This window comes from Podarcis liolepis (genome assembly GCF_965112155.1).
Source record: "Podarcis liolepis genome assembly, chromosome: 5".
Classification (NCBI taxonomy): Eukaryota; Metazoa; Chordata; class Lepidosauria; order Squamata; family Lacertidae; genus Podarcis; species Podarcis liolepis.
Genome location: NC_139556.1, coordinates 46,401,294 through 46,413,670, shown reverse-complemented (window position 1 = coordinate 46,413,670; position 12,377 = coordinate 46,401,294). Strand labels below are relative to the sequence as shown.

Genomic DNA, 12,377 nt, shown 5'->3' with positions numbered 1-12,377 from the left:
GGGGCACTTTATTGCACAAGCCCCTGGAAGAAGCTGCATGGCAAGAGGAGTGGAGAGAAGGGGAAGATGTAAGAAAGAGGGGAGTGTGCTTGAGGGGTGAGCAGAGCAGGATAACAAATGGGCTGGAAGTGGGATAACCATTTCCCAAGTCCATGGATTGGCTCAGGAAATAATTTCCAGGTTCCCTAATCCCCCTTCCCTGGAAAAGAAAACCTTAGTAAATAGCCAAGCCAACTGAAGAAGAACCCTGAGGGTTCACAGACAATATCCTCTTAGCCTTTTGCACTCTCTATCTGCTCCAGTTTTGTTGATTTCACTGTGAACCTGCTCCAATATCAGAGAGGCTAGCCCAGTTGTGGCATCTGTCAGGGCACCTGTTGAATTTCTGCCTGCCACACTGTTGCTAAATGTTCAGGAGAAAGTGCCAGGTTGTTGTTGTGGTGGTTGTTGTTGTTTTAAGGTAGCAATACACAGCTGAGCTGAACTAGCCCTGGCTGCTCCTTTCGAATTTATCTCATATGGTGCAACAAAAAGGGAGCTGGAGTGTTGACTTGGAAAACGTTTTATCGCACACCACATTGACTGAAATGGTAGTTTACTTTTATCAAAATAGCTATAAATAACGTGGCAATCCTACACATGCTTACCTGGGAGTAAGCCCTATGAAACAAAAGTCTTTTCTATCGATGGACTTAACCGTCCAGGGGTCCTTTACCTTTACCTTACCTTTACACACATATGATTGCACTGTAAACCCTTTGACTCTACACTCACCCCTCTAGGCATAAACATTGCTGTACTCTTAATCTTTTTGTTTCTTGAAGCCTTACTGCTTTCAGAATATCCCACTAGCCCATGTGAATTTAGGATTCATTTAGTATTTGGTCAGAGGAATAAACATTGCCTTGATTTCAGAGCTGCGTTAAGAGGTAAATTGAATTCATCAATATTGGAATGCCTCTGGGAACTGCCTATAATTCATCTGCTAATTCAAATGCATGTTTTTCAAGACTACAGCCATCTATCTGAAGAAGCACCTATGGCTGCAGGTAGGGATGGCGGATGAATTTGTTCTGCTCATGTTTAAATGTGAACTTAATTAATTTGTGCTTTCTGAGCCAATATACGACCAGAAATGTAGCTCTCCACTGAAATTTGCACTTGATGCTATTTTCCAACCAAAAACTGCATGCACACATGCATTCACACACACTGATATACTAGGGGAAAATGTGCACAAAAACATGTATATTAGTTAAAAGAACATATTAAAATGCATTATATTAGAGGAAATTGCTTGCAAAAATGTATGCAGGAAGAAAACTGCACGGAAAAATATATATGAATTTTCATGCAAACTTTTTTTAAAAAATAAATGTTTGCAAAGTGTTGACAAAACTTGGTGAAACTGAAATTGACAAATTCATCCATCCTGAACTGCAGAACTGTTTTTTTAAAATATGTCATATAGAAAAAGAAAGAAACCCCCTCCTCCTTACTGCACATGGTTTGGAGCAGAGTGTAAAACCTGGCTCACATTAAGGTTTTCAAAGCTCCTAATCTCCAATTATTTTATCTAACTGTGCCTCCGTGTGGCATCCTTCTCTCCTACATTGTCACCAGTCTCAAGCTTTGGGAGAAAATAATTACCTCAAAAATTCATTTTAAAAAATATGATAAATAAATGAATATTGTTAACATATTCTGAATTCTTTGAAATTCCTAATATCAGATTTAACACTCATTATGCAGTTTCTACATGTTTCTTAAGCTTCTGCAGGCCACATTTTCTAGACTGTGTGCAGAGGAAAGCAAATTCCATGGAGACACTGTCCCACTCTCCATTTGGGATTTCTCCCACTAACTTTAGCAGGGCACAACAGTAAGGGCAGTGCAGTGCTCATGGACTCCTCTGTCCTTTTCAAATTTTGTTTAGGAGGGACTGGGAAGCCTTCCCCCAATCTGCCCCCAACACATCCCTTTTGGGCCCTTACCAGTATCAGATCTCCATCAATGGTAGGACAAGCACTACGGAGGTCTCTGTGGTAGCAGGGAGGAGGCATCCATTGTTGGATCTCTCTCTCTCTCTCTTTCCATCCTTACAGAAGGAGATCAAACACTTATTATGGCCCTTGGGATGCCATCCCATGAACCATTGGATTGCATTTCCAGGGATGCTTCACATATTTTGTTTTATTACATATCTATCCTGCTGTTCCATACCATTCTACTTTTCCAAGATAGAAAGCAACAATAAAGATAAAATACAAGATAAAGCAAGAGGTGAAAAGTGTGTAGAAATAAAAAGGTCTTTGCTGGATGTCAGAGGAAGACCGCCAGAAAGGGAAGGCTACATGAGGTTCCCTGTGAAGGCATTCCAGAGCCTGGGTGCAGCTACCGAAAAACACCATCTCCCAACTCCTTGCCAACCATGCTTCTTTAGACATCAGCCCTGCGTGAAGGCAAATATATTTTGCAAAATGAAAATGGCTATGTACATGTTGTGCTTCACTGCATCTGCAATCATTTCCAATGCATGCAGGGCTGGCCCAAGACATTTTGCAAAGGATGTGATGATGCTTCCCCTTCATGTATATAAGCTGGTTGCACTGGTAGCTGAATCAGTGTTGGTGATGGAAAGGCATCCTCCAGTGCACTCGAGGGAAGCAGGATGCACGACAGGCCTGTGGCACATAGGGGAATGGCCAGGGTTCAATATGAATGGTTGTGGAAGAGGAGGTAGCAGCAAAAGGCCTCACTGAACCTAATGGACCTGCACACATGTACATTACACTGAAAAATGGTACATACACAGCTACTGCAACATTGCATTTGCAGTTTCTATGAGTAGGATCTAACGTATGTAACATGACAAGCAAACCTCTCAAGATCAGGTGCAGCTACCGAATTCCCACATTTCTTTTAGCTGGGGATATTTACACAACTGCATTCCAAAAGCCATTCTATTACTATTTATTAGCATCCCTCAATGAATCAATTTGCTCTCCATCCTACCAGCAATCTAGAATATCTTGCTAACTTTGGATACTTAAGTTATTCTGTAGCATTATTTTTTACACCATGTTATACACACATACAGTTTTGTGCAGTAGCCACCACAATGTTCATTTGAAAGAAGAGGAGGGGGTTAGGGTTGTATTTTCAGCAGAAGCAACAAAGCAGTATTTTGACGTCGTTGGTTTGTATCACATGAACCTCTTCTGGGGTGATGCTTGTTTTGGAAGAATCACTCACAAAATGATCATTTTGGCATACGAGTCCCAGAAATGCACACCATTAGCTCATCAGAAACTCTTTCCAAGCAGCGCACTATTATTAACATTTCATTAAAACAAGCAATCAAGCTGTAAATAACAGGAGACTTTTTAATGACTTGTGTACAATAATTCATTCTGTTAGTCTCTCCAAACTGTCTGTAAAAAATGAAGCAGCCACTTCTGAAGCTTAATCTTTGAAAGTTGGAGGGGTGAGGGCTGTTCTAAGAATTCACTCTCTCTCACACACACATTTTAAACGCACTTGTTCAGCCTATGGGGAAATGAGTCAGAGAATTTCCTTTTTTTTATAAAGGTAAAAAGATCAGTTCTGTACAGCTCAGTAATAATTGTCTTCCAATATGCTCAGTCACCTACACCCTTTAATTAAACCTTACAATACTCTGGAGGAACTAAGACAAGGATCTCCTCGAAATTTACAAAAGGGTAAATTGAGACTTGGAGAGATTAAGACCCTAATCCTAAACATACCACTTGATTGGCACTTACAAATTCACATGACCATCTTTTAGGTGATGTTTGTACAGTGAAGCCGCTGTGAGATTACTTTTGTCAAAATGGTGACTATAGCCATGTGAATGCCCTGAAGATGAGAAGATGGGAAGATTCTGATACCACACCTGATACTCCAGGTGAGGGGTGCCACTTCTTGATTCAGTCATAATGGTTGCTGCTTAACTGTTTTCTGCTTCAAGGAGCAGCATTCAAGAATGTTGTTTCCTGCCACTTTGGCTTCTGTCTGTTGCAAAGAGGGCTCTGGTTTTTCATGCAGGAAGAGCACATTGGTGAACAAAATGTCAAATGTACTTTTAAAACAACAATTCTGTGCCTGCATATAAAGAGAACAACCTTATCCATTGCTCAGCTCACAATGAATATGTTTTTAAAAGGAGATTGATAACATACGGCAGACTTGCTCCCATTCCTTCCTGCTCATCCCAAGTCACGTAACCATATTAAAAATGGTACAGTGGTACCTCAGGTTACATACGCTTCAGGTTACATACGCTTCAGGTTACAGACTCCGCTAACCCAGAAATAGTACTTCGGGTTAAGATCTTTGCTTCAGGATGAGAACAGAAATCGGGCTCCGGCGGCGCAGCAGCAGCAGGAGGCCCCATTAGCTAAAGTGGTGCTTCAGGCTAAGAACAGTTTCAGGTTAAGAACAGACCTCCAGAACGAATTAAGTACTTAACCCAAGGTACCACTGTAATGTAGACTTGGATGTGATATTTCAGACTGAAATACTGGATTTAAAAAACTTTGGCGGTGACACTAGTTGCACCATGGCATCAACAAGGGGACTCATTGCCCCTGAAGATAAGGCCTGCTATTTCCTTGTGGCCTTTGGATGATGTGGTCTTGTCCAGATCAGAGGTGGTTCTGTCCCAGTTATCTAATCATTTTGTATTAGCAAAGGAAGAGGCAATATAGTGCCTTCTAGAGGCTGTGGGCTACAACTTCCCTCAGCCACAGTCAACATGTCAAATAGTTGGGAACGGTGGAAGTTGTAGTCAAATAATTAAATATTGGCTATACCACATTGGCTATACTTACATCCCATGAAATTCCTGTTTTCAAGAACCACAAGCGGAATGCTTATAGGTGGGGGGACAATGGTGCACTCTTATGTGTGACAAAGATTAAGTTTTGCAACAGATGCCCAAGGGTCATTGTCCTTTCAACATACTCCTCTGTACTTGGGATACACAAGAGGTAGAAGAGGAGCCACTTACCTCATCAGTTTGTTGGCCTTTTCTAGTGAAACTTATTTAAGGAAACTAATATGGATTATTCAAACAAGCTTTCCAACACCCTACAGCATGTGTGGGGTGGTGGTGGTGGCAGTATTGCTGAACTACAAATCCCATCAGCCCTAGCAAACATGGCCAATGGCCAAGGGTGGTGGGAGTTATACTTCAGCTACATCTGGAGGGTGAAAGAGTGCCCATACCAGCCCTACAAGCAGTGGTAGACATGGCACCTCAAATTTCAGTGGCACCCTGTGTGATGCTAAATTCTGGCATCCCCCCCCCCCACGTCCCTCACCTTCTATTGGTCTTTTGTGGTGCCTGCTGCAGTGCCCCAGAAGCTCTGCACCCAGTGTGACTGAACGAGTTGTACTCCCCTAGTTCTGCCTTTACTACAGGAGGGGGCTGACCACCCATTCTAACTTGAGTCAAAATTTACTCCCAGTGCCTAATAGAGCAAGTTATTATTATTCATTGACATAAAGGGAATTGTAATAGAAGTAATTCCCATTACTGCTTTCAGAAATGAATGGCATAAAGCTCTTTTACCTGGTAGATTGCCAGATCTAAATGCAGCTATACCTCACTCTGATCTGGGGAACAAAATGATGTGGATTATAAAATGAGTCATTACTTCAGCATAAGGATTCTTGGACCAATCAGCTGTATAATGCCTTGCCTTTCATTCTGCACATGTAACGTATGTATAAGTGAAGCTTCCTAAAGGAAGCTGAACTCTCTGTGCTTGTTCATGGGAAGCTGCATTCCTCAAGATGTTAACTCAATCTGTGCAATACATTATATAATTACGAAAAGTAGGCCAGAAATTATATCCACTATTCTGAGCACTGCGCAGGCCTTTGTCTTTGGGGATTTAGCAAATGGAAAGCAGCACAAAAACATGCAGTTTTTTCAAAAGTTGGACTATTGCAGACTCTGGGTTTTTTTGGTACTGGAATATTTCAGGAGTTCAGCAATGTCAAAGCCATGTTTGGAATTAATGCCAGGCTTGCCTGGCAGCAGAGTAACAGAAGTCTTACTGAAAGACTGCACAAAAATAACTGATAGAGTGATGTGCTCACCAATGCTTCCTAAGAAAACCGGGGTTTTGCTTTTTTATATTTGAGTATGTAGACCTAATTGCTACAGCAGGTATTCAGATACAACACAGCCTGCTGCATATCTTTCAACATACATACATTTACACAAACCATTGCTAGCTCCTACCTTAGCATTAATTTTTATTATACATTTGTCACATTTATAGGAATTACCGGTATATTAGAAACATGAATAACTAGGATTTAATTTTTTGAACAAATAATAATAATAATAATAATAATAATAATAATAATAATAATAATAAATTTATTACAGTCCCAGACCAGGGATTGTTTTTGAGCGAATTCTAGACTAGTAGCTATGTTTGTCTCTATTGGGACACGGGTGGCGCTGTGGGTTAAACCACAGAGCCTAGGACGTGCAGATCAGAAGGTCGGCGGTTTGAATCCCCGCAACGGGGTGAGCTCCCGTTGCTCGGTCCCTGCTCCTGCCAACCTAGCAGTTCAAAAGCACGTCAAAGTGCAAGGAGATAAATGGATACTGCTCTGGCAGGAAGGTAAACGGCGTTTCTGTGTGCTGCTCTGGTTCGCCAGAAGCGGCTTAGTCCTGCTGGCCACATGACCTGGAAGCTGTACGCCGGCTCCCTCGGCTAATAAAGCGAGATGAGCGCTGCAACCCCAGAGTTGGCCACAACTGGACCTAATGGTCAGGGGTCCCTTTACCTTTACCTTGTCCCTATCAGCAAAAAGATAAAGAAGGTTATGACACCATTGACTCTAATGGGTAGGATGTATGGCAGCCAATGTCTGCGGTGTCGGTTTTGCCGATTCTCCATAAAGGTAACTCAAAAATGTTGAGGGTTTTTTTGGGTGGGTTTTTTTTTTGCAATTTCAACAAGTTTTCAATGTTTGGAATACAGCAACCCTACCAATGGGACTTACTCCCAAATAATTATTCTGTAGATCAGCAGCATAGGATCTCCTGCATACAAAATGCTGTCACATGGAGACTCCTTAAAACTACATTCATGTCACAACTGCTCTGTTCAGTAAGTTACCCATGTACAGTAGCCTGCCATGTATATTAGGTGCCATGCAGTTTCCACCACTGTTTCCACCTACACACAGGAATGCTCTGCTTTACAGCAACTGGTCTACACAGTGTGTCATTGACTTGCCACACAGAACAGGTAATGAGTCGTTATCTTATTTGAATGATCATTTTTAGCCTATAGCAGCTCCTAGCTAATAAAGACTATGGGTGAATTCCAATATACAGCAGCCACAAAATAAAGCCTTTATGCAAACATGTTATGCAATAGCATCATTAATTCAATTTGGTTCAAATTTTAAAACAACCCTACCTAATTCATACTTCCCAGAACAAAACATGAACTGAAGCACTAGCTGCCCTTCAGAATTCATAGTTCCATGAATTTTGTGATGCAGTTGTCCAACGAAATAATGTGTAGAACAATGTATATATTGGGGGGAAATGTGCATAAAAATACATGTGTTACTTAAAATGCTTATTTAACATGCATATATTATTTAAAATTACCTACAAAAAGGATTGCATTAGAGAAAATTGCATACCCAAATGTGTATATTAGGAGAAATTCACACTAAAATGCCCACAAATTCTCACGGGGACTTAAAAAGAAATCCAGGCCATTGCAGAAATGTGTAGAATTGAACTTAAGACTAGACAAATAAGAAACTGAGCGAAACTGAAATTGGCAGATTCATCTACTCCTACTTATGATATTCAGCTCGTGTTCCTTCTGTAGGTAGACAAATGACCCCTTACTGAAGACCAGACATCTCAAAATGACTGTTCCTTGCACACAAAGGGGGAAAGATAGTTCTCCAAAGCAGACCACGCTCTGTTAACTTTAAGAGCCATAGGACAGAATTGAGGCAGCCTCTGTATATCCAGCACACCTTCCTGTCCTCCTGCTGCTATGTTTATTCCAAATTTATTATTACATGAGTCTCTGAACTGAGAGATTTCATTAACTTAAAAGCAACACATGGCTACACATAAGACAGTTTGGCACACAGACCTTCAGCAGAATCTCATTAAAGACACAATCTTGATTTGTGAATAATTTATACTGACATCATCACCTAAAATTATTAATTGTATGGCTCTAATTTCAAGATTTAACCAAATGCAGTGGGGGTGGGTGGGACTTTTTAAAAGAGGGTATGTAGGTTCAGAAGACTTCTGCTCCCATCTGAACAAGCTGTGCATAGCCAGGCAGCACGTGAATTTAAATAGCCTGAGTGCAAATTCAAAATATTTTTTAAAAAAAAAAATTAAAATATAATAATTAAATTTCTATACTGCTCTTTAGCCGAAGATCACAGGGTGATTTACAATATAAAAACACAAAAATACATTACTCAATACTCCCCAGTGTTCTTATTTACAATAAGACATATCCATTTTTAGCTCTATATAATACAGGGCAAAAGAATAAAGAAACAGCCTTCCTTCTAATACTAATCCAAGACCTATTTAGAATAAAAGCATTTGTATACCACTTGCTCCTTGCTGAAAGTGTTTTACCTTTATTATCTTATTTACTACAACAAACCTGAAATACAAGTCAGTGTTATTTTTGTTATTAATAGTTTATAAAAGTATTAACAGTATGTAAAATGATAAAAAAAAACATTTTTCATAAATCCCCATAACTTTATAGTATTCTGAACCAGCTCAAGATTACTAATTTTCAAATGACAGCTGATTTTAGAGAAAGTGTTTTTTGTTACTCTATTTAATATTTGGCAATGGACGTACAGGACCTGCAACAAAATGTCACATTATGTGGTGCAGGAGCATCTTTTTATCAGTAATTTATTAAGATTTTTCATAATCTGTAACAGTGAATCAGGATAGAAAAGAAGAATAACAGTGACATGCAACAGACCAACTTTACCAGCAGTGCAGAAGGTGGGGGTGGCTCTTTTTCTTCTCTCTCTCTCTCTCTATATATATATATATATATTCCTTCTCATTAGTTCCATTGAGAAGGAAAATCAATATGTCAGCCTCAAGGCAAGTGTTCTAGTCTTCCCATTCTGGGAATTTGTAAGGAAAATGGGAGAGCTTTGGATGAGACTGAACCAAAGCTTCCCTCAGTCTCCACTGTAATCAGGGCCAACCTTACCATTAGGCGGTGTGAGATGGCTGACTTGGGCAGCTAGGGGTTTTGTTTTGTTTTGTTTGTGCCATAAAGATGTACCAAAGATGTAGAAAGTCACTTGTGAGATTTTCTGCCTCAACTTGGCTGGCTCAGGATTTTATGCACCTTGACTTGAGGGTTGTGGCGGCAGTGGTGAGTGCTATTTACTACCCTGCCACATGCAGCCAGTTATCTCGGACAAGTCCTCCCAGTCTTTCCACTCAGGCTGGCTGGGGGAATGGGACAATGTTCAAGAGTGGAACTCCCTCTCTGAGGGCAGACCTCCTTCTCCATCCATAGATGGAGACTTGGATGAAGGAGATCAGCATGGACCACAGGATTGTACCTTGAAGTAGAACAAAAGCTTGTTTTTTTTAATAAATAAACCCTGTGATTTTAATGGGAGATTCTTTTTAGGCAGTCAAATGTTTTATGACATTAGTCATTGCTGAATTATTTCTATTTTTAAAAGCAGGAAATAATCCTCAGGTTTAAACATTTCTGCTATATTATTACGTATACTCTGTCCTTAGCAGCCGTTACTGTTTGTGCGCGCTCTCTCTCTCTCTCTCTCTCTCTGTATGTATGTATGTATGTATATATATTCCTTCTACTATTTGTTCATGCTGTGTGTGGTCAGTACAATGTTTGAGTGACTTGAATATAATAATAAATTATGATCATGATGATATCTCTGCGTCTGTTTGGACATATGTTCAAAGAAGTATGAAATGACCAAGATTTCTTTTGATATTACAACACCACCCCCATTTTTTCATTTCCTTTTCTCTGGAGAGCTTTTGTCTTGCCTGCAAAATTCTCATCTGCTTCACACCTTGCCATTACAATAGGCACAGCATTAGGGGGTAGACTCTACTTCAAAAAGCTTGTCTCATTATTACTACTTAATAAGAGGAGAAGTAAATAAATGTTCCAGCAAAAACAAAATCCCCACAGACAGAAAACGATTGTCTTTACCTGAATAAGAAATGATTTCTTTTCTTCTCTGCAGAGGGTGATCTTTTGAGGACAACAAAAATCTCTTGCAAATCTGTGGGAGCAAAAAATATTGTTTACTTGCTGGCTTGATACCATTTGAGATATGATGCTCATTTGTTTTAAAAAAAATGAATAATACCACCTTACATCATTTTACCATTTGGAAGCTTTCATGTATTAAATAATAATCTCAGGTTGTATATGTGTAAATAAACTATATATCATAAAGACACCAGGGTTTAGAGGATTCTGGCACACAGTTTAACACCCCAAAATCCTAACAATAAGTAGATACAATCATCATGCACTCGCCTGGCAGCAAACCCACTTACTCAACGCAGAACAGGTCCTACACCAAATGGTGCCTTAGGTGAGGAGCATCTTCAGCACCCCATCTTTGGAATCCAGCTCTCATCAGCCCCAGCCAGCATGGCCAGTAGTCATTGATTACTTGCAAACTGCCTTGAAGATGGTTTGGCATTTGTTTCTTTTACAATCCTATCCAACAACACCTGGAAGACCACAGGTTCCCTATTCCTGATGCAGAAGAAGCTGGTTTACATGTATGACCTGGCCCAACTCTTCATCCAATTTCTCAAAACTTTCAAAAGTCAAAGTGCATGTAAAAATGGATCCTCTCGCTATATCAAATGTTAACAGACTCATTATTTCTCCGTCTAAGATTCATTTCATCAGTCTCTTTTAATTATAGCATTATATATCATATTATCAACCAGTTCCATTTCAAATATGTCTTCCTCTCCAGTTATCATTACCTTTAGTAACTTTTCTCCTCAGGAAAAACTATTTTAAATTAGGAACATTAACTCACACTATTTTATCTTTTCTTGCACATAATGTTCTTAGATGTGAATTCACATACATAGAAGTTGTTCTCAAGTCTGTTGTTTGGTGAGAGTAAAATAATACACGACTGGACATTGGGTGAATGTCAGGGTGGGTGTTTGGAGCAGGTCAGCAATAACTCACAAGGTGTCAGTGAAGTTAACTCTTTATTCAAAGAAACTAAACAGATCAGGCCCTGGGATCACAGCAACTCTTCCCAGTAGATCTTGTCCCAATGACGGATGTTGCAAGGATTTAAGGTCCCCACCTTCCCACAGCTCTCTAAGTCTCCTCCCCCCCTAGGTCCTCCCAAAGCAATAGGAGACCCCAATGTTTTGTCTGTCTCTGCTCCACCCTCTTCATACCTTTGTATGTGCATGGGAGATCAGGGGGGAGAGGAGCTAGTCACAACAGGAGCTTCTTCATCAGCCTTCCCCATCTCTTTCCTCTGGTCCCCCTCCTCTCCTGCCTCTGATTCTGGACTGCTCTTGGTCCCAGCCTTTTCCTGCTCACTAAACCCTGTCACCTCTTCAGCTTCCAACATCTCCTCTGCTCAGTCTGCCCCCTCTTTTCCCTCTGAGCACTCAGCATCATCTCACTACCAATCTCCTGGCTCTGAGCCTTCGTCCCTTGGGGGTTCCCCAGCTGGTGCCTCCTACCACTCCTCTAAATCCAGCCAGTCCCTGACATCGGATTGGCTATGAAGTACGCCTTGCAGAATCAGCAGCATGGCAGCAAAACTGCAAGGGAATCTGCTGTAATCAAACTCCCATGGAAACAGAACTCTCCCACTTCACAGCAATTCCCTTTCCGAGCTCCATCTAGTCATGCTTACATCTTGTTTAACTTTGCCAATCTAAAAATAAATCAGCATGAAAAAAGCATTAGATTTTTCATTTAGATTTTTGAATGCTTTTTCTCTCAGAGATAATATCCCTTGTCTGGAATTAAATGGCAGATTCTTCCCATGTTTGCTATGAATAAAGGAGCTGTGGTTCTTTCATCCTTGTGGCCAGTCTCATTTTTGGTTTGTAGTTCTTTATAGGAAGCTTGTAGCTCTGTTTCTACCCCACCCACCCCCCAAATCAGCAAAGCATAATGTTCAAGCAACCTTTCACATGTAAGGAGACATTTCCAACCTGTTTTGATGTGCTGGAAGTGGGCACTTTTAAAAATACTGCTGCTAGACTGTGATGAATTGTGTTACATAATCTGTATTTTCCAGGAGTT

The 12,377-nt window shown here is 40.4% G+C and overlaps 1 protein-coding gene across 1 annotated transcript in view; it reads right to left on the bottom strand.

Annotated features, from left to right (window-relative positions):
• Positions 1-12,377, bottom strand: part of LOC310708167 ((E2-independent) E3 ubiquitin-conjugating enzyme FATS) — a 132,498-nt gene that overhangs the window by 113,309 nt on the left and 6,812 nt on the right. The window contains exon 2 of the mRNA XM_083506135.1: positions 10,281-10,353. Coding sequence (XP_083362261.1) covers positions 10,281-10,353 — 73 coding nt within the window. The remainder of the gene's footprint in view (positions 1-10,280; positions 10,354-12,377) is intronic.